The 27,099-nt window shown below is 42.6% G+C and overlaps 1 protein-coding gene across 7 annotated transcripts in view; it reads left to right on the plus strand.

Annotated features, from left to right (window-relative positions):
* LOC136148383 (transducin-like enhancer protein 4) overlaps positions 1–27,099 on the plus strand; it is a 150,025-nt gene that overhangs the window by 107,016 nt on the left and 15,910 nt on the right. For all 7 annotated transcript variants that reach the window (XM_065907889.1, XM_065907890.1, XM_065907893.1 and 4 more), the window contains 4 exons: positions 23,538–23,657; positions 24,632–24,685; positions 25,176–25,328; positions 26,766–26,898. In XM_065907889.1, coding sequence (XP_065763961.1) covers positions 23,538–23,657; positions 24,632–24,685; positions 25,176–25,328; positions 26,766–26,898 — 460 coding nt within the window. The remainder of the gene's footprint in view (positions 1–23,537; positions 23,658–24,631; positions 24,686–25,175; positions 25,329–26,765; positions 26,899–27,099) is intronic.

The raw sequence follows: 27,099 nt of genomic DNA on the forward strand, positions 1-27,099 counted from the left end.
AGGGCAAAGCCCTTGTCCTTTTCAGCTTTGAACACTCCTGTATTCCTGTCAGGGTGCCTCTGTTACAGTAGTCATTTGTTATACTCTTGAATAAATCAGGGAGGGGAGAGAAGAATGTTTGGATAACTTTAGTCCCTTCTCCTCCAAACCAGTCAGTCGGCAATTTCTTGCCCAGTGTCGTAAGCACAGGTTAAGTCATGAAACTGAGCCGACTGATAACTGAGGTTATCAGATGACAACTTATGACCTTTCTCTTGCATTTAAAAATCAGTACAGTCAAAATGCTCCAGCATCTGAGAGTGGTGCACTGCCTCTCGGGTGGAGTGCAGATCACACCATGCAGACCCTCCATTCTCCTCTCGGCTTTTTTGAGCGCACCCTGGGGGACAATACGGGAATACACATTTCCTTGCAGTTATATAGACCAGACTGAGTGGGTGGGCAAGCTTTGGCCCACAGGGCAAATCCATATCCTGATTCTGTTTGTGGGGTTGGCGGGGAGTGACCTATGAGCTGTAAGGCTGGTTGGTATTGTTTAGTTGCTCATGTCTAACTCTTTTGGTGAGACCCCATGGTGATATATACATTTTAAAGGGTTGTAAACAAAACTTATGCAATAGACATCTTATGTGACCTGCAAAACCTAAAAAATCTGATTGCTGTCAAGCCATTTCCAGAAAAAGTTGACTAACCTTTGATTTAGACCACTAATTTACTTCTCCCTGTCTTTAGAAAGACTTCTTTCTCATCCCTGTTCTCCCTTTAGGAGTCTACTGACTCAATGGTTGTTCTTCTAGGTCTTAGGTGGTACTTGTTTTCATGAAATGATAACCCCCTTAAAGATAGTTTTTATCCACCTTTCAAAATCTCAGGAGGAAATTTAGATGAGGACAAGATGTAGAATTAATCTGAGCATAAATAAACATGAAGTTGAGAGTTGTTTTAATGCTCTCAAATGGAGAGAACCAATTACAGAGCTTCCTCGGTACCTGTCCCGACTAATTACATGAAGATATAATTTCTTTGATCCCTTTATCTTCAAAAATTCCTTTGATTCACAAAATTGTGTACATAATTTGAATACTGAGAATTATTTTAAAAATATTGACTTGGGAACATATTTATTGCTTTTTAAAGATAGGGCATTTTAAAAATAACCATATCTAAATTGTGTAATCCTGAAGTATCACTGTAACTTAGAATTCATACTGTGAGCCATTCTATTTTTTTCCTAAATTATTTCAGCTGCATTTATATACAGTTTTTTATATCTTGTCTTTTTACTCCATGAATTGATAAAGTGTGAATAATCTCATTGACCTTGTCATAGTCTCCTTATTTTTTGTCAGGGTATTAGTGACAGTCACTTGAGGTCTTGAGTCAGAAGCCCTGTGCTGTAATGCCAGCTTTATTTCTTTCTATCTGTGTGACCTTATGCAGTCACTTACCTCACTAGAGTTCTGTTTGCTCATCACTAACATGGTGGTGTTAATACTATCCTAACAAAGTTTAGGGGAGGGCAGATACAATGATATAAGTAGAAATTACTTGAAAATTATAGTGTTTTTCATATGTTAGTTGGAGCTGGTGCCGCAATAATGAATTTATGATAGTTTACCATTTATGCATGCCAATTCGTTTCTTAATTAGAAGTTATCAGGCTGAGAACCATAAAGGAATGAGTTTATTTTTTATTTTGCATTATTTTCATTTATTCCAATATGGGTAGCTTGAAAAGGAGAAAGGGGCATTTTTTTCCTACAGTACATATTCTCAGTTAAATGATTATGTCAGTTAGCAATGCTGTGTAATAAACCTTCCAAGACTTAATGGTATAAAGTGAAAACTATTTGTTATATCTCATTAGTTTTTGTGTTAGCTGTGGAGTTGGGAAGGGTTCTTTGACCTGTGCTGGGCGGATCTTGGCTAAATTTGCTGGGTAGTTTAGACTGACTTCAGCTCTTCCTCATGTATCTGTGTACCCACCCCTCCAACAGGCTAAGGCTTGTTCTTTTGGCAGCAGCAGAGTCCAAGAGAGCCTCTCTTTGCACTGCATGCTACTGTACCATTGGCCAAAGCAAGTCGCATGACCAAATGTGGACACAGGGACATGTGAAAATCGTGGCCACTATTGTAGTCGGTCTACTCAGGGGTCTCAGGGGTAAAGAAAAATCAGCTCAAGTGGGAACCAGATGGTAGCCTGGCATTTTTGTCATGGTGGTTTCTGTTCTTGAGAACACCTTGCATAATTTCAGTGCTAACGTACTCCCCATTCCTCATCACTGTACCAGAACTGCAACAGCCTCTTGATCTGACTCTTCGGCAGAGAATAGCCCACACCCAAATGTGCACCTCTTATGTTTTAAATAATACAAAGAATATTGTTTCCAAGACAACTTTGATGAAATGTCAGCTTTCTCTAGGTTCTAAATCCACATAAGAAGCATTGTTATCCTCGTTCCTGCTGGGTAATTTGTATACAGCAGTAGTTTTGTTTGAAAACATGCCTGTTGTTCTTTGAAATATGCTTAATGCTAGATTAGAGAGCAGTTTTTTTTTTTTTTTTTCCTGTTTATGTAAGCTCATTTCTAAAGCATTTAAAATAAAGAGCTTGGGCATGTATGGTATTTAAAAACCCTTCACATGATGTTTTTAAAACAGATCAATTTCAGCATTAAAATGTTAGGAATTCAGCCAAGGAAAATTCAACTTGGATTGTATAGCAGTAATGATAATGTATTATAACCATCTTTGAAAGTGATTGTACCAGCAGAGTTAAACCTGGTGAATTACATAATTGAAGAGTGTTTGCCAGAACACTGTTGTAGAGGGATTATTCAGACCTTTCCTCAACAATGGCAGAACGAAAGATGGGTTGTACTTTGAGGTATTTAAATGATAAGAAGAGTCACAAAATACCTAAAGATAACTCATTTGAATTTAACAGAAGGTCATATGTCTGAATGTCAATTATCACGCTTAACTACTTGGCAGAATATTAGGATGTAAGAGTGTGATTTCTGTTTTTTAGCTACTTTGGCTTGGATTAAAAATGTCTTGTGTTTGCTTATTACTTACCCAAAAAGTGTTTTCAAGTCAGAAGCAACTTCGTGATAGAGACTATTGATTTCAGATGTGTACTTCCGAACAGTTAAAATGTGTGTATCACATCATTTAAGCGTATCATTAATCTTTTCAAAGCTTTGTTGTTGTTTTAATGAAAAAACACATGTATTCTTACTTTATCCCTGACCCAGAAGCCCTGTCTCAAGGGACCACCCAGCACAGAAGGTGTGTGTTTGTGGGTCTTACATCCTATCTCCTGCTGCCCTCACTCATTCAGAGTCTTGAGTCAGAGAGAATGTTTTGGAGGGTCAAGTTCATCATTTCACATTATAAATATATTTCCTTTGGATAAGGGCTACAGGTTGAATTCCCTGGTATTTCGAAAGGTGGAGATGAGGCAGGATTCTGAAAGAAACGAAAAGGGAGTAGGAGAACTTTTGTATGGAAATCTTAGCTTTAAAAAAGCCAGTGCCTCTTCCTTAACACTGAGGCCACATGGATGTGGTGGGAAAGTCTTCTAGAAGTAATTCCTGAGACATGTCAGCGACATTGTCACCATTATTTGGGTGGGGCAGGGAAATACATGGACTGAGAGAGAAAGGCCACATCGAGATAGAAGCAGAGATTGGAGCCAGCTACCACAAACCAAGCGGTACCAAGGATTACCAGCCACTCCCAGAAGCTGGAGAGACAAGGAAGGATTCTTCCCGGGGCCTTCAAAGGGAGCATGGCCCTGCCGACACCTTGATCTCACCCTTCAGCCTCCAGACCTGAGAGAGAATGAGCTTCTGTTTCAGCCACCTGGTTTGTGGGAGTTTGCTTGGCAGCCCTAGTAAACTAATATAGCTCCCAAGAGTTAAGTTTATCTGTCAGTTTTGTTTCATCATCAGTATAGTTAGTAACTGCCATGTGATATTAAATATAGTGACAGTCTACATACAATAAGCCACAAAGCTTACCTGTTACATGTTCTGTAACAATGTGTTATTCAGTGGCTAATCAGCTACAGTCCCTGTGCTCAGGCTCGAGGAATGTAGTGGTGAAAAGGACAGAAATGTCTACCGTCCTGGGGCTCACGTTTTATTGGGGAAGAGACACATTCATTGCAGGATTAACAGTGATGAAATTGCTTCAGTGGCTCTTACGTAGCCTATGTTCTTGTTCCCCTTTTTGCATCCTCTGAAATCTTAATTGACCTTTGAATCCAGTCTTATGTGATGCAACAAGCCTGCCAGTTCTTCCCACTTCCTCATGGACTTGGGTCAGTCTGGCCGCGCGTGGTGTGCAGAGCACTTTGCACTCCTTGGAGTACACTCACTTGAGGTGGCCCCAGGATGCCACATTTTCTGTCTTGTCTCCATCGCCCTTCAGAAAACGAATTGGAGAACTCGGAACTTTCTCTTCTCAGGGTTTGGGGTTTTGTTTTGTTTTTATGCATTCTAATGCCCTTTTCATCTTTCCTATTTACAGAATTGGTGAGTTTTCACTTTACACATGTTTGAGGGAATTCTTGGCCTAAGTCAGATAGGTGTGAAGGCAGCCTGATCTGTCAGATGTGATGAAGCAAGCCCCTTTGTCATCCCCTTAACTCCTTTTGTATCCTCTTTTATTGATGATGTCTTGCTTCTCTGTATACAGGTTTGGTTTCTTTTCACAGTAAGCAGGCATCATTCCCTGTGCCTTTTATTAAAACCAGAAGATCATTTTCTAGTATGTGCCCTGTGTTAGCTTGCCTGAGTTACTTTAGCCCTCAGGTTTCAGGTTTCTTCCTGTAGAAAGTGACGAGGTTGAAGTGGACAGGTGCTTCTCAAAACTGGTAGTGAGTGCGGACTCAGCAGTGTCAGTAGGTAGGGGGTGGGCCTGCAATGCTGCACTTCCTACAAGCTCTCAGAAGATCTCATGGCTGCTGAGCAGTGAACTATACCTGAGTAACGGGGACGAGATGACGTCTCTGGTCCTTCCCCGCTAAAGTTGAGAGCTTTCCTGCTGTGTTCAGGGAGTCGGTTCATATCTGTGAGCTCACATCCAGAAGGCCTCCCGCTGATCTTGCCACCCAGTCTTCTTCCAGCCTCTCCACACTGTGATCCAACAGAAAGGACCGGGGATGCTCCCTGCCGTCCGGTAGAGCTGGAAAGAGCCAGATGTCTGCAGTTCTTGTTTATCGCTTAACCTGTTTTCTTTTCTCTCTCACTGAAGCCAAACCCACGATCTGATGCATAATTAGCACCAGCCTTCAGGTTACACAGTCCTTTCTGTGGCTCTTTGCCTTGGGTTTCCCCCATTTACTGTCACAGTAATGGCAGATTTATAACCGTCCTCATAACTGTGATTAAATGTCTCAGTTCTTTTGCTTTATGTGGCATTCGTGGACACTTAATTACACTACATTAAATGGTACGTTGTTGCTGTCAGTGCACTTGGATTGCAGTGTGGATAGCATCTATGGATATTTTAAAAAATGTTCCTATCATACAATTTGAGTGTGTAAATAGAAGTGCTGAGCATGCATAAATGCGCTTTAAGAAATGATTTCTTTATTACTGTTTAGTTGAACTGATGGCGACACTAAACATCAAGACTTTGATGTTTTATATAGCATTCTTCCCCACTAATTAACTTCATTAGTGCAGTTAATTATGGGGGAAGAATACCGTATAAAACATCAAAGTGTTGATGTTTAATCACAGCTTAAAAAAGAAGTTTTATACTCTTCGATTGCCAAACACATTCCAATTAACTGAGGAAGGTCAGAAATTCTGTTTTCCCTCCTCTGGTCTTCAAAGCTTTTCCCGACTCTTTTTCTCGTTGACCGTTGGTTACTGGTTACTTGAACCCAAGTGCTAATCTAGACAAGCTGACAGAGGCATGTGGAGGGTGAAATCTCTTCCCACGAGCTATAAACCACAGAACTGAGACTCAGCCTCTGTGAGAGGCAGTGAAGAGGGAGAAGGCAACGAACACAGAAATGAGGACTTGGTTTTCTCTTGTGCCCTCCCATTTTATTGTTAGCTTAGAGCCCCTCCATTTTCCTATCTGCTACCATATGTTGCCCTTCAGAGCCACTTCTCAGATGTCAGATAGGCATTTTTCCTTAGTAAGCTCTGACTGCAAAGCTGAGGACACGTACCTGTTTTAAAGGGATCGGGTGTAAGTGGCGGCACTGCTAAGTTGATTATGTGAATTCTCGAATGACTAAGCAACATGGCAGTAGTCAAGCAACAGGAACAACAAGAACTCCTTCTCAGGTCATTTCCCTATGGTGCGCGTGGTATCAGTTTTTATTGTTTTTGTTTTTGTTTTAATCAAGCAGGGGTTTATAATAGCAATAATGTAATTCAGATAAGCAATTATTATAATTGACCTTGGTGATGAGTATCCTTGGCTTTTACCACAGTTTGCTTAATACCTGAGGTTGGCCAATTATCTCATAATGCCCACTTTATTGAGATTATTGTTTTAATTATGGCACTCAGAATAGATCACTTTGTCAGCATTTGTAGAGCTGTGTGTGGGAACACAACGTTCAGGCGTTCAGAGATGTGGAGAGCTCCGAAGCTCATCTAGTGACACGGTCGTGGTTTTTCTCTCCCTCAGCTCCAGACTAGGATTTTGAAAGACATGATTCTTTACCAGTTAAACGTGGTTCTTCCTTGCATGAGCAGCCACAAGGAGATAAAGTCTAGGCTGCTGTCACTACTGCTGAGTTAATTGTGCTCTGGGAGGTGACTTAGCTAATGCGTAGGCGAGTCTGGTCCATGAGGAGTTCCAATCACAGGAAGCACAGCTGCTGCTGATTTTCTAAAAGTCTCAAGTTTAGAATCACCTGGGCCTTTTAAGTTGCCTAGTCGCACCCGTCCAGTGAAAGCGCTGGGTGCAGCCCAGGTGGGGCGTTCTCTAAGCTCCACGGGTGATTGTGACACTGGTGATTGCTGCCAGAGGGGAGAACCACGCCAGACCCCGAACTGGTTGCTCCCTGCCCCTTGTCTCATCCCAGCCCGTGACATCACCCCAGAGAGGACAACACCTTCCGGAGTCTTTGTGGCACTGTGCTTGTTCTCCTGCACGTCGGCCTAGCCTCCTCACGTGCCCGAGATGGCCTTAGCACAGGTTTGGACCCTAACAGTGCTTTCTCCTCCTTCCCAAACAGTGCCCAGTCTCTCTCTCCCATGGGGCATCTCAACGGATAAATCCTAGTCCTTCTGGGACGGTCACTGTGCTCTTGCATAATCCATTCAGCTGACCACAGAAATGGGTCTTACCTTCCTTCCTTTAAAGTTTCTCTGAGTTAAGAATCAGTATTTATTCTTTAGCATCTGTCTTAAGTACCGACACTCCACCTTGTAGGAATTTAGCTCTGATGGATGAGATCAGTTGTTTCCAACCCTCCCCTTTCCCTCACTGTGATAAGCCTGGAAGATGCTCTTCATATGCTGCACGTGGGCCCTCCAGGCCCTTAAGGTTAGGAGCGTTCTCATGGTATACCTGACTCATGCTTTTCTTTTTCCAGTACTAACCTTGATCAGATTACAGATAGATAAGGATGACATCACTGTGTTAACAAACTTGATTCCATTCTAATTAGACACATACATCTATCTATCCCTGTGTACACTCAGGAATACACACATACTTAGGTGCACACACACACACACACACACGTGTTACTATGAAGTAAAACACTGAGTTGGGTTATACCCCAGCATCTCTCTGAAATCCATCCTCTTTTTCCCTTCTTCACTGCTCCCTCCAGTCCAAGCCACCAGCATTTCCCCTGGACCACTGTTTTGCTCCAAAGCCCTGTTACCTGGCAGACCCACTTAGGCCCATCCATCAGCAGTCATAAAGCAGGGATGCCAAAAATGATGAAAGCGCAGCCTTGAGGGGGCTTCCCAGGTGACTCTCGTAGAGAACCCATCTGCCAGTGCTGGAGACTTAAGAGAAATGGGTTCAATCCCTGGGTCGGGAAGATTCCCCTGGAGGAGGGCATGGCAACCCACTCCAGTATTCTTGCCTGGAGAATCCCATGAACAGAGGAGCCTGGCGGGGTACAGTCCATGGGGTCACAAAGAGTCGGACACAATTTAAACGACTTAGCACATACACAGCTTTGATGATCTGATTCAGAATTATGCTACTTTGGCATTCATGTAAGGTTTCTGTTGTACACTTAGTATTGTTTTCATTTTTAATTACTGAGAGTGGAAGTAGGCAACATAATCTTTCTCCTCTTAAGTGCTTTCAAGAGTCTTAACTCTGACTCTGGCCCCCCTCTAACACAACTTTTCAGAGATATCCTGAGCGATTTTTTAGACTGTGCTCCCCTTCAGGGGCACTTAGAATAAAACACTGGCTTCACCATGGCCTGCTGCGCCCTGCACAGGCCCTCCCTCCTCCTAACATGGCTCTTCCCACGCTCCCTCCGCTGCGGGCGCTAGCCCCCCCGTCCGCTTTGGGGCCCGTGCATCTCGTCTGCCTGTCTGTGGCAGTGTCTCCTGGCTGTCGCGGGACTGGCTCTATTCCCATGTCAGCCTGCATGTCCTCTCTTTTAAGAGGCAGGCCCTGACCACCCTCTCATTAGTCTCAGTCTTAACATCCAGTTTATCTCCTTTGTAAAACACTGCCATTTTCACTCATTGCATTACTGATTTATTAATTTCTTAATAATAATGTCTCTTTAATGGGAGTGCCCTCTGAGGATAGGGTCCTCAGCCAGCCTCTCTGTTGTGTTCAAGTCACTGCTGTGGGGCCCAGCAGAGTGCCTGCCCCCTGGTCGGTAATCAGGTCAGTAGTAACTGGTGGTATCCTCTCATTAATGGAGGGGTGGGAGTGTCTGTGCTCCCCCCACCCCACTAGTCCATCGCCTCAATCACTGGAGAGTCGTTTGTGGAGCTCCACTTCAGTTGGAATTGCAAGTCTGGTCTTCACTCTGTTAACCCTAACTCCAGGTCACGCTGGAAGGTGTGTTTGGCATGAATTCTGCAAATCAGGGGAAAGAGTAGAACTTCTCAAGAGAGCAGCAAGCCAAGGGGGCAAGTAGATGCCCAAACTGGAGAACAGGCTGTCGGAAATATTCAAATTTGGACAAATAGGGTGGCTTTTCCCCAGAATCTGAGGCTTGAGAAACTGCCCATAACTCTCTTTGAACTCTTTCAAAGGAAGGCAAGAGGAGACTTGCCCAGATTGGGCTGCTGACAAGGGCTTGGCCTTTGTCCTCTGGGGCAGATTCCAGAAGTAAGCATGAAAGAAAGGACAGTCTGCCGTTGCTGCCGCTTCTTCTGGTTAGCTCATCTAATCTCCAGTACAATCCTGTGGGAAAGATATCCTTATCTCCATTTTACATACAGGCTTGAAAATTGAGGTGGGGTGGGGGTGGTGGTGAAAATGCTGGAATCGAACTGCTAGTATGTGGTGGAGCTGAGACTTGAAACCAGAGCGCTCTCACTCTGCAGCCTGTGATGATTTCATCCCCCACTCTTCCCTCCAGACTCCACAGCACTCCAAGACTGTGTGCCTTTCTCCCTTGGTGTCCTCAGAACCTAGAACAGCCAACACGGAAGCAGCCATTCAGCTCAAGTTGTAGGATTGCAGCAGAGTCAAACTCTATAGGTTCTGCTTGTGAAGTCTTTTGTTATCCTTCTGGAAGAGGAGTCAAACCTTGTCTTCCGTCCACCACGGAAGCACTTCTGCCTCCGTGGTCTGGCTGGCTGTGTACACTCTCCTCCATTCCCCCAGAAGGAAGTCCATGGCTGTGTGTGTGGGCAGACTTTCTCAGTGGCTCCGCGGTGTGTGCCGTGACCTTTGATTAATCGCCTGCTCCTGGAGGCGCTCTGTACACACTCAGCGGTGGGATCATCTGCATCTAGGTTCCTGTGCCCTGGACGCCTGCCCCACAGACTAGCGAGATGATAGACCGCTGGCCGTTGGCAGAGGGCTGTCCTGAGATGGCCTTGGTGTGCTTGTGTGTGTGGGCACATGTGAAGAGAGGCAGATGGGGGAGACATTCATACCCCAGAAGTCATACTACGCTTCGAGTTAATTTTATCTTCATTCATTCAGCAAAAACTTTTCTGGGCCATTCTTACGTTATTAAAGCCGTATTTAGTATTAAATAGCAAAAGCATACTACTGAGATGTGATTCTTCCTTTTAATACAATCGTGACAGATAGAATTGCATTCTCCTCATGTCTCAGGGTGATGAGGAAAAGTATTTTCTTCCGGTCTTCAGCATGCCGCTATTACCGCACCATTTAGTTCAATGCCAAATTACACTTGGCTCCATTCAGTTCTGTTTACCCGAGTAACGCTGTAGTGATTAAATGTCACCGGGTACACCAAGTATACAGAAGTAATTAACCTGAAAGGACATGTTAGAATAAGGGTCAACAGCCTCTCTAGCCTCTAGTGCTACGGGGAAGACAGAATTGACAGAGATACCCCTGCCGGGGCAGGGCTGGGGGTGGCCGGGAGAAGGAGGAACTGGAAGGAGGAAAGGTCAGCCAGAGCCACAGCGGAGCCCTCTCAGCTGTCAGGGATGACAAGAGACGGGGCTCCGAGGCCTCTGCTGTGGTTCCCTTATAATTTAGCTCTCTGACCTCGGATCATTTGAGACGGGGTTCAGGATGGGATTACACTGGGGCCTGACTCCCCTTCAGCATCTCATCCCCAGTTAGTGGAATGCTGGTTCCTGGTTAGCCTAGAGATTTCTTAGCTTCGTTCATGCTGCTGCTTCTAGTGTTTTGCATATTTGGTCAACCCTTGCATCTTCAGACCTGGTTGTCAAATAAAAGCTGCTGTTTGAAATCATGTCTTTGCACCGATTTAAAGTTGTGTCTCTGAGTATCTGTGTCTCATTTGTTTTTATTCCTCAGTATACTGAAGTCAGTGTCTTAAACTGATTGATATTAATGTTTTATGTTGCTTTACACACTAAAAATTTACATAAAACTCTAGGTAGTCATCTTTGTCTTAAAAACCAACTGATATAAAACAAGTATGATATCTGCCCTGTATTTGGCATTTTCTTTCATCACCTATGTGGGTACTCTTAAGAAAACAACAACAAAAATGGCAGTACTGAGTTTTTTCCTTGACCGCAACCTCCTTGGGAGATAAACATTTCACGGGGATCCCCAGGGATCACTGTTCTCTAAATGAGTGGCCACAGAAAGAACTGCTGATGCCTGCATTCTTCACGTGGTGGGTCTGTCAGGCAGGGTTCATTTAGATCCTGCCTTTTCAGCGGTCAGACTTGAGTAAGATTTGTTTCTCCCTGGCTGCAGACAGCTGATGAGTTCATGATGAGAGACAGGAAGAGGGGAACCAGTTGAAAAATGTCTCCCTTATGGTGAAGATTTATCTCTTATAGAATAAAAAAAACTGGTAGCCTTGTTACATTTATGCAGCAACAAATACTTCTTGCTTGCTTACCCAGAGGTCAAGCCTCATGCTAACCTTGGAGGAGGGGGCCTCTGCCCTTGATTGGTCAGGGAGCAGCAGGGAAAAGGCACCACTTTTGACCATATGAGCAGGTCAGGTTTTATATTTTCTCTTACTGTCTTTCTAGCATTGTCCTGAGAATTGTCCTGTCACTGTGACCCCTTCCAGGTCCTGAGAGTGGGCTTTTGTGTAACACTTGGAAATGAATTATCTGAGGAGGCACACATGCTGACAAAGCAAGAGACTATATGGGAAAGGGGTGCCTAGGCGGAGAGCAAGAGGGTAAGGTGACCCAGAAGAAGTGGTCTGTCTCTTAGCACAAAGTCTCACGAGATGGGATTAGTTTCTGGGTTGTCTCTAATCAACCACTCTGACTCAGGGTCCTTCTCGGTGGCACAGGCATTGCTCAGCCAAGGTGGACTTCTGTGAGAAGGATTCTTGAAGATTGGTAGGACATATGGACTGGCGTTTCCTCTTTGGACCTTTGCCAAATTCTTTGGTTTGGTGGTAACTTGTTAGCTCCGTGTTCCTTACCAGGACCTCCTGTTGTACAATAACTCATGCAGGTGGTTGCTTTCGTGCCTGGCAAGGGCAGGGAGTTTCGGTCATTGGTTCCCCTAACACCTACATTGTTTTCTGAATTATCACTTACGAAGGCTACTTGTCTCCTTTGGATGTGCCTACTGTGTGCACCTGAACCAACCACCCCTACCCCCAGCTGTTATTCTGACCATGACAGTCATTATACTGAATGCTGAGAATAAAGGCCAAAAACACGCAACCTTTAAGAATGTATAATTTCTGCTCTCAAGATAATAAAAATAATACGAAAACAAGATGTATGCATGAGTATTGATACTTGAAGAGATCAAGTTTTGCATTCGTTCATTTGTTCAGCAGCCTTTAATTGAGGCAACAAACCCAAGTGCAAAATGCCTGTCTTCATGAAATTTGTAGTCAAGTAGAAGAGGCAAGCAAATAATCAAAATAATGGCTGTGAGGTTAACAGAGTTTTGCCAAGAGAATGCACTGGTCATAGCAAACACCCTCTTCCAACAACATAACAGAAGACTCTACACATGGACATCACTAGATGGTCAATACCGAAATCAGATTGATTATATTCTTTGCAACCAAAGATGGAGAAGCTCTATACAGTCCGCAAAAACAAGACCAGAAGCTGACTGTGTCTCAGATCATGAACTCCTTATTGCTAAATTCAGACTGAAATGAAGAAAGTAGGGAAAACCACTAGACTATTCAGGTATGACCCAAATCAAATCCCTAACGATTAAACATTGGAAGTGGCAAATAGATTCAAGGGATTAGATCTGATAGACACAATGCCTGATGAAGTATGGACAGAAGTTCATAACATTGTACAGAAGGCAGTGATCAAGACCATCCCCAAGAGAAAGAAATGCAAAAAGGCAAAATGGTTGTCTGAGGAGGCCTTACAAATAGCCAAGAAAAGAAGAGAAGCAAAAGGCAAAGGAGAAAAGGAAAGATATACCCATTTGAATGCAGAGTTCCAAAGAATAGCAAGGAGAGATAAGAAAGCCTCCCTCACTGATCAATGCAAAGAAATAGAGGAAAACAATAGAATGGGAAAGACTAGAGATCTCTTCAAGAAAATTAGCGATACCAAGGGAACATTTCGTGCAAAGATGGACTCAACAAAGGACAGAAATGGTATGGACCTAATGGAAGCAGAAGATATTGAGAAGAGGTGGCAAGAATACACAGAAGAACTGTACAAAAAAGATCTTCATGACCCAGATAATCACAGTGGTGTGATCAGTCACCTAGAGCCAGACATCCTGGAATGTGAAGTCAAGTGGACCTTAGGAAGCATCACTACAAACAGAGCTAGTGGAGGTGATGGAATTCCAGTTGTGCTATTACAAATCCTCAAAGATGATGCTGTGAAAGTGCTGCACTCAGTATGCCGGCAAATTTGGAAAACTCAGCAGTGCCCACAGGACTGGAAAAGGTCAGTTTTCATTCCAATCCCAAAGAAAGGCAATGCCAAAGAATGTTCAAACTACCACACAATTGCATTCACCTCACACACTAGCAAAATAATGTTCAAAATCCTCCAGGCTTCAACAATACGTGAACCGTGAACTTCCAGATATTTAAGCTGGATTTAGAAAAGGCAGAGGAACCAGAGATTAAATTGCCAACATCCGTTGGATCATCAAAAAAGCAAGAGAGTTCCAGAAAAACATCTGTTTTATTGAATACGCCAAAGCCTTTGACTGTGTAGAGCACAGTAAACTGTGGAAAATTCTTAAGGAGATGGAAATACCAGACCACATGACCTGCCTCCTGAGAAATCTGTATGAAGGTCAAGAAGCAACAATTAGAACTGGACATAGAATCACAGACTGGTTCCAAATTGGGAAAGGAGTACGTCAAGGCTGTATATTGTCACCCTGCTTATTTAACTTTTATGCAGAGTACATCATGTGAAATGCTGGGCTGGATGAAGCCGAAGCTGGAATCAAGATTGCTGGCAAAAATAACAATAACCTCAGATATGTAGATGACACCTCCCTTATGACAGAAAACAAAGAAGAACTAAAGAGCCTCTTGATGAAAGGGAAAGAGGAGAGTGAAAACGTTGGCTTAAAGGTCAGCATTCAGAAAACTAAGATCATGGCATCTGGTCCCATCACGTCATGGCAAATAGATGGGGAAATAGTGGCAGACTTAATTTTGGGGGGCTCCAAAATTACTGCAGGTGGTGACTGCAGCCATGGAATTAAATGACACTTGCTCCTTGGAAGAAAAGCTATGACCAACCTAGACAGCATATTAAAAACAGAGACATTACTTTGCCAGCAAAGGTCCTTCTAGTCAAAGCTGTGGTTTTTTCAGTAGTTATGTATGGATGTATGGAAAGCTGAGTGCTGAAGAATTGATGCTTTTGAAGTGTGGTGTTGGAGAAGATTCTTGAGAGTCCCTTGGACAGCAAGGAGATTCAACCAACTCATCCTAAAGGAAATCAGTCCTGACTATTCATTAGAAAAACTGATGCTGAAGCTGACACAACTGAGCGACTGAACTGAACTGATGTATGGACGTGAGAGTTAGACTATAAAGAAAGCTGAGCGCTGAAGAATTGATGCTTTTGAACTGTGGTGTTGGAGAAGACTCTTGAGAGTTCCTTGGACTGCAAGGAGTTCCAACCAGTCAATCCTAAAGATAATCAGTCCTGAATATTCATTGGAAAGACTGATGCTGAAGCTCCAGTACTTTGGCCACCTGATACGAAGACCTGACTCATTTGAAAAGACCCTGATGCTGGGCAAGATCGAAGACAGGAGAAGAAGTGGACAACAGAGGATGAGATCGTTGGATGGCATCACCAACTTGATGGATATGAGTTTGAGCAAGCTCTGGGAGCTGGTGATGGAAAGCTAAGCCTGGCGTGCTACAGTCCACGGGGGTTACAAAGAGTTGGACACGACTGAGTAACTGAACTGAACTGAATGGCTGTGATACAGATGCTGGGAAAGAAGTAAACCAGGGACTATGATAGAGATTTTTGGGAGGGATCTTGTTGTATAGTGTTCCCAGCAAGACTTTTTCTTGAGAAGGTGATACTTACACCGAGGAATAAAAAGTGTAAAAACACTAGCTGCTCAGAGGTTAGGGAAGGGCATTTTTGGCAGAAGCCTGCATTAAGGGATAAAAGATTTTGGAATGTCCAATACTCTGAGAAGGTGACTTTCAACTGAATTGGAGAAGGTGACTTTCAACTGGATTGAAGAAGGTAGACAGCAGCCAGATCAGAAATTTGTAGTTATTGGGATTAATTCCTATTGTGACTTGAAGACGTTTTAGACCTGTGTCATCTAATGATAGCCAAACGCCATGTGTGTTATTGAACACCAGAACTGGCCAGTCCAAATTGAGATATGCTGTAAGTGTAAAATACACATCAGATGTTAAAGACTTAAAAAAATTAAATGTTTCATTAATAATTTTGATATTATAAGTTGACATGATACTTTTTGATACATTGGGTTTAATTAATCTGGTTAAAATTAGTCTTACCTGTTTCTTTTAAATTTTGTAAAACTCTGGCTACTGGGAAAAAATTGAAGACATATAGGTACATGAGTAAGTTGTGTCTGACTCTTTGCAACTCGTATGGACTGTTGCTGGTCAGGCCTCTCTGTCCATGGGCTTTCCCAGGCACGCATACTGGAACAGGTTGCCATTTCCTTCTCCAGGAGATCTTCCTGACCCAGGGATGATATCCTAGTCTCTTGTATTGGCAGACGAGTTCTTTACCACTGAGCCACCAGGGAAGTTGGAAATATATATATCTGTTCAATTCAGTTGCTCAGTCTTGTCTGACTCTTTGCGACCCCATGGACTATAGCATGCCAGGCTTCCTTGTCCATCACCAGCTCCCGGAGCTTGCTCAAACTCATGTCCATCGAGTCGGTAATGCCATCCAACCGTCTCATCCTCTGTTGTCCCTTTCTTTTTCTCCCTTAAATCTTTTCCATTGAGTCAGTTCTTTGCATCAGGGGGCCAGAGTATTGAAGTTTCAACTTTAGCATCAGTCTTTCCAATGAATATTCAGGACTGATTTCCTTTAGGATGGACTGGTTGGATCTCCTTGCAGTCTAGGGGACTTTTAAGAGTCTTCTTCAACACCATAGTTTAAAAGCATCAATTCTTTAGCTCTGAGCTTTCTTTATAGTCCAGCTTTCACATCCATATATGACTACTGGAAAAACCATAGCTTTGACTATATGCACCTTTGTTGGCTAAGTAATGTCTCTGCTTTTTAATATGCTGTCTAGGTTGGTCATAGCTTTTCTTCCAAGAAGCATATGGCCAATGTTAATGTTTCTCTTAGTTCTGTTCTAGAATACAATCCATTTTGATATTTTAATGAAGGATGTTAACCAGATTGGCTAAGTGATCACTGAAACTGTTTTGCCCTTTTGAAGTGGTATGAAGAAGACCTAGATTTTGTATTTCTGATTAGCAACCTTGAAACTGTTAGGAAGCCTACCTTTAAATTGATACACTGTTGTTTCCTTCTCTGTTCTCGGTGAATTTCCCTCTGATATTGTATGGAGTATATTTGCATACATAATATATGAGAATATATATGAGGCTCTGTGGAGTTAACACTCTTCGGAGGAAAAAATGTTTAGCCTTTCTAATAGACTAAAACACTTTACTGGGAAAAAACAGCAACATGAAAAGATTTTCTTTTCCAATAAATTTTAATAGTTGCTTAAATGAGGCTTCTGGTCCATTAAGATACAGCTTGCCAAGTCTTAAATCTGAGTCACTTTTTTTCTCTGAGCACCTACCCTATTTCACCTTCTTTCCATGCAGTTGTTAGAAGTGTGTTGATATTTTGATTCAAGAACACAGTACAGGAATGGGTCTAAAGCCAATTCACCTTCCCAGAAAATTCAGGAAGGAAAATTTTGCCAACCACTTACCCCACGTTTGTGTTTAGGGCAATCAGACTCATGTACCACATCATATTTATCAGTAAGACCTAGTAACATTGATTATAAGGCATTTGGAGAATGAATTATTTAGGGTATATTTTATAGGTACGATTCTGAGAAACAAATCTCAGAAGGTGGCAGTTGCATGTGACTAATTTATATACTGTTTGCATATAAGATGTATAGAATCTACATAAATGAGGGGAAGCAAATTCTGGGTGGAGGACAGATGCACATAGGAATATTAGGTCTTGCAAGCCTTGAGGCAGTTCATTAAATCTGAAGGGCATGAAATGATTTTGGAGTGATTGGACAGCTTAAAAGACATTTGTTACTTGTGTGCAATATTTGTGTGTACTTGGTAATTTTTATTATGGTTTCTGGGAGATTGTTCATCCTGTGCCATCTCTGGTAATAAATTCATCCTGTGCTTTGGATTGTTTCCATCAGTGGTCATGGAATGTACTTGGCCCCTGTCATCTGCCCAGTTGCTTCCACATGTGACCTATAATTTGGACCACATGCAGACAGTGGCTGTCAAGAGAGGAAGCTTAGGTGCCTGTATAAAACCTGTACCTTTGGTGTCAAAGCATCATGCCCCAGCAGCTTAGCTGGCCAGCTAAAGTAGCTGTCTTTAATGTTATTTCTGGGGTGGAGCCAACAGCTTTATTCCAGGAAGAGGAAATAACAGTCCAGAAACCCCAAGAGGACATCAAGATAATGTTCTAATTTAAAATCAGTTTTATTGATACCTTATAAATTATTATGGCTTTTTTTTCCTGACCAAGTAATACATAATGCTGAAACCTTGGAAGCAAAACATGAATGACCAAGTATTGAATTGCTATAGATTCTGCTGCATGAAGGAGAAAATATGTAGGACTTCTGTGTATCCTAAGTATTTTTAACTCATGGAACCCTACTGGAGGGCAGGGGAGGTATTTTATTTATCTTTGTATTTTGTACTTAGTGGGTCTTCAGTAAATAACTTGTTCAAATGAGTCCATATGTGAACTGAGTAAAGATTGTGTGGTGGTTTCCGCATTACCAAAGACGTAATAGCTCTTCATGGAGTTGCAGATGTTTCACAACACGTACTTTCCCCTAATCCTCACAGCCACCTTTCAAGGAGGAGCTCCTGTTATCCTCGTTTTGCCCACTGGAAGTGGAAGCTTGGGAGAGGTTCAGTAATTTGTCCAAGGTCACACAGCAAGTGGCCTCCAACCCATAGCTGTTTGACTCGGTTACCCATAGCATGACCGTCGTGGTTACTGCCTCTCTTCTTACTTATTCCTCCGATTCGATGGAATTTTGATTATCTGCAAAAGAGTCTGGAATCGAGTTTTTCTTATCAGGAGAGAGGCAGAAAGACAAAGAGGGCAGTAGACCATTTTAAAAGAAAGTGTTGTTCACAAAATGTTACAGAAGGTGAAACATTTATTACGAACTGACTCATTACTTTACATGGAGATTATATTAAATCTTGTTTAACGAGGGCAGTCTTCCAAAAGTCCTAGTCATTTTTGAAGGTGAATTGATTTATGTTAATTTGAAAAAAGCAAGTTCCATAAGGGTTATATACAGATTGTGTTTTTAATGACTTCCTTAATCAGGCAGGTTATTAAAAAAAAAAAAGTCTTACTGTAATGAGCAGTAAACTGACAACCAATGACTGGCTTAGAGCCCTACCATATTCAGGCTTTTCACTACCAGGATGCTATAAATTTTAAGCTAGTTTACATAAATTTGCATGTGTTATGAGTCAGTAGGTAAGACGTGTGTTTTGATCAAATAAATTTCATTTTAAAGTTTTATACTTAATTTTTCCCATTTGAGGATTATTTTCTCTGTCTCTCCTGGTTATTTCTTTATAAATGAGATAAATGTTAAAATATTAGTTTAAAAGAGCTCTGTGAACAGGAAAAGAAAGATTTTGCATAATGCTGTACAGTAAAACCTCAGTCAGAAATGTGCTGAGAGATGGTATGGTTAGTTTGGTATAGAGTTTATTCAGGATAGTCCCTTGGCTTCAGAACTTGTTGAAACTGTTTCACAACCATGGAATGCTCTGAGGACCAGGAGCCACGCTTAATTAAGTCTGTGTGACTGGGATGGTAGGGCTCCTCCTGAAGGCCCCTCTCCTTAGAAGGAGGGGTGGGCGGAGCCCCTGCTGATCTCCATCTGGCCTTTGTGTAGTCAAGAAAGTCACTGGTAATCTGTTTCTGAGACATCAGTCTTCTTCAGAGGAAGTGATGATTGAGGATATTCGTCATGGCACAGTAAAGAGTCAGCAAGGCTCTGGGGCCTGATTTCTCTTCCCCCCCCACCCCTACTGCCATAAACAAACTTCCCCTGAATTGCTCTGACCTAAGCTAATTCCTGTGCTGAAAGAACTACAGTTAAGAGTAGAAGTATATTCATCCTCTCAAGTGGGCTGGTTTTGAGAGTAAAGATACCTGGAGAGCAGGTGAAAAGTGGGGACAGTCCAGGACTTGCGGTCACCCTGACCAGATTTTCGTGGTTCCCTCTGCCCTGTAATTATCCTCTTTATGTGTTTGAAAGTGGATTTACCCTTTGGTACCAAGTAGATGGGGGTATCAGCTGATGAGCAAGCAAACCATAACATGAGTTTTAGAGTTCTTGATCATGTTTGTCTGCTCAGCCTTTGGCGTATTCTTGCTGGTTGGGATTTTGTAAGTTGGCAGGGACATCTGAGCACTGCACCTGTGCCTCTGGAAAGTGAAGCTAGCTTGAAATGCCTTTGAAGTCACATTAGAAAGTCCAGTGTGGAGGTGGTATTTATAGTCTTACCTGAAGTATTACTGCAGAACAGTACTGTGACTGTTGGCAGCTGTGTCTTAGTTGACAGCAGCCTGTGGGAGCCCTGCCCTCACGGGCCATCGGCGTGTCTGTGCCGAGAGACAGTGCCGCCCAAATGCTTTTTGGTGTGTGCCTGGGCGCTTGGTCTGTCCGACTCTCGGTGACCCCACGGACTGTACCCCGCCAGGCCCCTCTGCTCGTGCGATTCCCAGGCACGAATGCTGCAGCAGGTTCCCCTTTCCGTACTCCAGGGGATCTTCCCGACCCAGGAGGATCGGGATTGCATCTCCTGCAGTTGGCAGGTGGATTCTTCACCACTGTGCCCCCTTGGAAGCTCTTCCCAAATGCTTAGAATAGTCCTTATGTGAGGCTTCAAACAGAAGATCCACACTAACCCCACAGTACATAATGTGGAGGCTCAGTTACATGCCAGGGACTGTGCCTTATGCTTTATGTGGCTTCTTTCACTTAGCCTTCAGAGCACCCTGGTTGAGAAAGTGAGTGGGGTGTTGTTGACTACACATTGAGACTGAACAACATCCCCAAGGCTACAGGGCTATTAAGAAGATTTTTAACCCAGGCAGTCTGACTCCAGAGAGACACTCTTGCCTGCTGGTAAAATCTGTGCTACCTGTTATTATAATTAGCTGATTATAACACCACCACCTCTTTGGGGGTGGAGGAATACTTTATAGAACTCTTTCTCATACTTGGTCATCTTTGATCTTGAGGTGACAGAAGAGTCATGATGAAGGGGTGGGGCCACCCTTTTCAATTGCTGGAGGGCTTTGGTTGTGACATCAGGAAAGGGTCTTTCTGGCTTTAAGCCTGTCTTCTCTGTCCTCCCCACCCCCACCATCATAGACAGATTCCCCCTGAGTGTCCCTGACCCAGACTAATTCCACACTGAATGAACTATAGTTAGAGTAGCAGTTTTGCAACTGACTTGATCAAAAACCTTAGTAAAGTCCAGGCTGGGTTTCAGACTAGGATCAAGAATTTTTCTCATTTTGAGCTACTCTGATTTATAATGTTAGGAATAACTGACTGTAATGCTTCTCTTTTATTACCAAAGCAGTTAGGATTTCCATCTAATAGGATTCATGTATTTTATTATTTTTTCTTATTTTCATTTTGTTTCCCTCCTCTTTATCTTTTATTAGACATCTACATCCTTTTTTTCAATCTACCAATATGTGTTTACTTTTTAAAATTAGATTTCTGTTTTTTAATTCTAGGTTATTAGTTTTATTTTTTAGAAGTTTTTACTAACCATTCACATTTAAGATATTTTGCCCTCTCCAAATCAACCACTGCTTTCTCAGTGTAACTCTTTGTTCATAACAGTTTTGCTAATTTACATGATGCAACTGTAAGGAAAAAAGATCTGTGTTTAATGTTTCTAAGTTTGTAGTTTTATAAAGCATAATAATGCAACTCTGGTAAGTTTCTTATGTAATAAGTTAAGGAAATACCTAAAGTGACTAAGCTGTTAAAATAACAGTAGAGAAAAAAAAAATAACAATAGAGAAATAAAAATAAGCTTTTGTTGTAAAATCCTGATTTTTGTCTTTATCAATGTCCAGTTTCTCCTGTTCACATGTCTAGCAAAAGTCCAAATGGACTTCCAGTGGCAGAATGGTAGAATTGTTAGATTCATGATGAGAGTCCATGCCAAGTCCAATTTGATTCTAGAGCAATTATGTTATTAGAACATTGCTGATTGCCCCAGTGCCTATTGTTCAGCTTAACCTTTAAATGCTAGTGGTAATTAACTACTTTATCATTCTACTGGGAAACTCCAACATGTAGAACTCTGTTCTACAGTAAAATTCACAGATAAAGTGCTACCCACAGTTCCTGAAACAACCAGTTTAAGAAGAAAAAGCTATTTGCCCATGTGTGCCAATAAATAAACATTACCATTTAGTATTAATTTTTAAGAAAATATCTTATCATTGTTTAAAAATCAAGTTTTCCTTTTTGACCCAGTAACAGTAATGTTCAGTGGAGAGTATCAAAATCAAAAGACTCAGTGAATCATACACAGATGTACTTATTTTTCTTCTTGTTGTAAAACACCACATTAGTAGAATGAAGGGGTGTAGAAGTATATGATGGAGTAAGGCAAAGAAGGGGCAGAGCCACCACGTTGCCAGACCTAAGGGGCATCATGCCTTAGATCCTACTCTGCTGAACAACCTCCTATGGATTTGTTCAGCCAAGGGGCCCTCTGGAAAGGAATGTACCACATGAATTTTGGATCACGATTGAGATGTGCTGAGGGTTTGTGCAGTCATTTCTGTTCGTAAAAAATAATTCTTGGCAGCTCAGTGCCACTCATTGTGCTGGGTATCCCCCCCATCGGGGGTCTGCAGCCTGGAGTGGGAAGGACCTGCCTGACAGTGTCTGAGGGGGTATCCAACAGTGAAGCTAGAGCTGGTTCTTAAGAGTGATGAAAGAGGGTTTCAAAGGGAAGATCTGAGAGAAAGGACATTCTTGAAAGCCGGGGGGATAAAAGGCTCCCAGTGCAGTGACAACGGGCACGGGATAGGGTGGAGTGGCAGCATGCTGAGAGCTCTGAGACCAGGCCCCGGGCTGAAGTGGGGCAGAGAGAAGGGCTTTGAAAGACAGCTACACTCAGAAGTTGGGGTGTTTTTCCCCTGTGGATGGTGGGACACCGTTTGTCATTTTTAAGGAAGGGTGAGAATCTCTGGAAAGAGATATGTTTGAGTATCCCAGAAATGTGGAGGATAGACTGGAAAGGGGAAAAACTAGATATAGGAGTTGGCATTAAATTGGTAGGTAGTGCCTCACAGATGGTGTTTGTGTGCATGATTTCAATGGCATAATGGTTGTAAAAGCCTGATTGCATTGGGTCATGGTAGGAAAGCAAAGCAGAAGCATTGAAGCAAGTCTTATGGCCTGGGAATGAGGATTGGAACTCAGTGGACATAGATGAGAGTCAAGAAGCTATCGGTACACATTATGAAATTGTTTGACTTGTACTGTTTTGCTTCTGTCTTCAGCCTTTAATGGATAATGCCTGCCATCTTTTCTGCCACCAAACCTAAGAGTGAATGTTTGAGTAGCAGTAGTTACATGTGTGGTTCCTGCATTTAGAGTAATCATATAAAACCTTGAGATGGACTGATACAGGAAGGAAGGGTTTAGAGTTATTCATCCCCTGCCAATGGGAACCCACTTAGTAGCCCTCAGTCTTCCTCCTCTAAACTCCCACCCTGCACCCCTGCCTCTGGAGCTAGTGGAGGAGTTGCCATCGTCACGTCTGACCACTAGGGAGTGATCTTTTCATAGCTGTACTGACCCAGGGTGGGCTTCCCAGGTGGCACTAGAGGTAAAAAACCCATCTGTCAATGCAGGAGATGTAAGAGATGCAGGTTCAATCCTTGCATAGGGACTATCCCCTGGAGGAGGAAATGGCAACCCACTCTAGTATTCTTGCCTGGAAAATCCCATGGACAGAGGAGCCCAGTAGACTGCAGTCCATGGGGGCGCATAGATTCTGACACGACTGAAGTGACATAGCACACACGCATGCATCAACCCAGAGTGGGTAGGGAAAGTCCTGTATCCTCTTAACAGCTTGGTGAGCATATACTAAGAGCAAAAAGGAGATAAAGTCTCATGTGATTTTTAAAAATGACAAGGTTAAATGACTGGTCATCTCTCAATTCTGCTTCCCTTTCTAATTCCAGAGCTCTTCGGTATCCCCATCAGCCAGTTTCCGCGGTGCTGAGAAGCACAGAAACTCCACAGACTATTCCTCTGATAGCAAGAAGCAGAAAACTGAAGACAAGGACATTGCAGCTCGTTATGTAGGTTCACTCGCCTTTGCTTTGGGGGAGGCAGTTTATCCTGCTTTTTAATCAACAGCCTTTTTACCCTCTTAATGTTACCAACCAAAACTAGACCGCAAGATAGCAACATTCTAGGAGAGAAAAATAGTTAATACAGTTGTAGCTGAGTGTCAGTTGGCTGACTGAAGGCCTGTGTTTGCAGGTGAATGAGCCAGGAAACAGCATTTCATCTGGCAACTAATAGAGGACCTGTGTTCCGTATTACTTCTGTTAGGTGTTTTTGCTTCCCTCCATACATTTCAAGGTGGTAGAATTTTCTGTGGCCAGCTAGAAATGTTAAGGGAAAATGTAAAATCACAGACAACCTGTTAAAATGTCTGGATGACCTCCTGTGCTGAGGAATGTAGCACGTTTTGGTGGAATGTTACTTCCAGAGACATCCAGATGTGTTCCTAGCATGGACCAAAGCTCATTTCCCTTCAGTGACTGCTGCTTCAGATCAGTGAAGGAGCCAGCGGGATGGGACCCCCTGGTGTGGAGGCACGCAGACCACCTTCCACTTCTGGTGCTGGTGCCCTGCAAGACTGCAGGCTCGAAAGAAGCCAAGAACTTGAATTTTCATGTGAAACCTCCTGAATTCAAAATTGTGGCTTCTTACCCAGTCTTTAAAAGACACTGACAGAACTATCCCGCCCATCTGTAGGCTGGATTATGTAGCATGGGCAGGCCAGGTGGCACCTGATATTCTAGACTAACAAGCCACAAGCTTTGACTTTTCAACTAAAACGGAATCATCCCATTACCTATCTCATAGCATCATCACGAGGAGTAAAGAACGCAGTACGTTGTAGAGTGTTTAGCACTGTTTGATGCAGTTCGTTTTTATAACGTGTGAGGAATTAATTACTTTGAACTTTATCTAGGGTAAATCTGGCTGCTTTTTTTTTTTTTTTGCTGGGGGAGGAGATAATGCTTCTCAATTGTCAATGCAGGACAGCGATGGTGAGAAGAGTGATGACAACTTGGTGGTTGACGTTTCCAATGAGGTATGTTTGTGGCTCATTTGACTTCCTGCTCTTACCCGGTTTTAACAATGACTAGTGTCCCAACAGTTAGTGTCCATAATGTTTTCTTAATTTCTAAAGGGACCCACAATTTATCTGAAAAATTTGTGTATTACACATCCTTTTTTATTGTCACTCTTGTCTATGAAGTGCACATACGTTCTGTTACCAACAGGAATGCACACCAGACATCTGTGGTCAGTCTACAGGTCTCCTTGACAAGTTACTTGCAAATTTGTAGAGTTTTTATTTTTGTTGCTGTTTTAAAATAAATATGATAAATTTTGTAGTATTTTTATTGATCTCGATACTGAATATTTTCTACAGCAATTTAATGAGTCTTACGGTCTGTTCCAGAACATTTTTTTGCTCCTAAGCTTTTGAAGACTTTTGGCTTGAAACGTCCACACCAAGTACTCTGGCATTGTGAATGTGCTGTGCTGTATTTGATACCCTTGATGTTCCTTTGTAGGATCCGTCATCACCTCGAGGGAGCCCAGCACATTCCCCGAGAGAGAATGGCCTGGACAAGACACGCCTGCTCAAGAAAGATGCCCCTATCAGTCCAGCTTCGATTGCATCCTCCAGCAGTACTCCTTCCTCCAAATCCAAAGAACTTAGCCTTGTAAGCAGTTGTTCATTTTTCTTGGGGTTTCTCAGGAGGCGCTAGTGGTAAAGAACCTACCTGCCAGTGCAGGAGACATAAGAGACATGGGTTTGATCCCTGGGTCGGGAAGATTCCCAGGAACACATGGCAACCCACTGCAGTATTCTTGCCTGGAGAATCCCATGGACAGAGGAGCCTGGTGGGCTACAGCCTGTGGGGTTGCAGAGACTTGGACACGACCGAGAGACTGACACTTTCCTCACTTTCACTGTCTTTCTTTGCATTGCCTGTTTCCAGATGATTAGTTGTAATTAATTCTAAAGTTTTATTTTTCTTCATTTTTCCATAGGACTTTGATCACTAAGTATATGTGTATGTTCAGTATTCAAGTTAATTGGCAAAGGTACTTTGAAACAGAGTGGGCTCACTGACTTGGTGATGGATGTTTGTTTTGTGAGTTTTTTTGTAAGGATGGGGGAAGGACATGGGGAAATGTAGTGAAACATGTCTCAGCGAAGATGAAGATGTACACATTGGGGTTACAGAGATGGTTTTGTCATCTGTGGTTTATGGTAAATTTAGTTTTTGGCTTGGATGTGATTTTGTTGCTAGCTTTGTATTGAATCATCAAGCTATATGACTGCAATAATTTTCCCTTCCTAACTAAAAAGTAATCTGTCATTTATAAAAGACTGTCTTGAGTCACACCACAAATCACAAATGCAAAAAATGAGACTGCTTGCAAGTCAGGATAATCTCCCTGTAGCCCCGTCTTTTGTGGCTGTGTAGTTAATTGCATTTTTATGTGATGTGTCTTCCTTTTTCCTCACCAGTTGTTTCCTTATAACATAGTGTTTAAAAAAAAAATCAGTTTTCAAATAGCCTTTTGAATTCACAGTTGAAAGAAAGAAAATTCCTCAGTTTCTCTGCAAATTTGGAGGCTGTGTCTGGTACAGGGCTGGATTTAGTTTATTTCTGTTGTTTTCTGTTGGCCTTCCAGCCTGTTAATGACAGCTCATCTGTGCTGATCTCTGTGATGATTCAGACTTGGTTCTTTTTTAAGGGGACCTGTTAACCAGGAACACCTCTTGTGGCATGAACAATCCATCAGGAACCCAACGAAACTACTCAGTCTTAAAGCAACCCGCAAGTGGCCTGTCACATCAGGACATCGTGAACTGTCAGCCTTTGTCTGACTCAGACCAGTTTCCTGGAAATGGCCTCCTCTGCCCCAAATTCAGCTCTGATTTATGTCCTCCCAAACATTGGTTTTGTGATCTCAGGGAACACTTTTTGTTTCTTTGTTAGCTCTTCTTTACTAATAAAAAGAGAGGCCCATGCTGAAGAATCTTCCATTTCTTTTTCCTCTCCTTCTTCTCTGCCTTTTCAAATGTTTAACATAATTGTTAAAATTGTGTTCGAATTACCAGTGTATTCCATTATGTCTCTTGTTAGAATGAAAAATCTACTACTCCTGTGTCGAAGTCCAATACCCCTACTCCACGAACCGATGCACCCACCCCAGGCAGTAATTCCACTCCCGGATTGAGGCCGGTTCCCGGAAAACCACCAGGAGTCGACCCCTTGGGTTAGTCAGAAAAAAGTTTCTGTGTACATATTTATGCTTCCTGTTTTTAAAGAAACTATAGCAATTTAAAGAGTGTAATACATTAAGAGTACAGTGGTCAGCATGGACTGGCTGTGAGTTTTTTTAGTCCGAATCAAGCACCTGGCACTTACCCTGTCTGACACATAGTAGGTGTTCAATAAATTAAGGCGAATGTTTGAA

Source organism: Muntiacus reevesi, chromosome 17 (assembly GCF_963930625.1).
Source record: "Muntiacus reevesi chromosome 17, mMunRee1.1, whole genome shotgun sequence".
Lineage (NCBI taxonomy): Eukaryota > Metazoa > Chordata > Mammalia > Artiodactyla > Cervidae > Muntiacus > Muntiacus reevesi.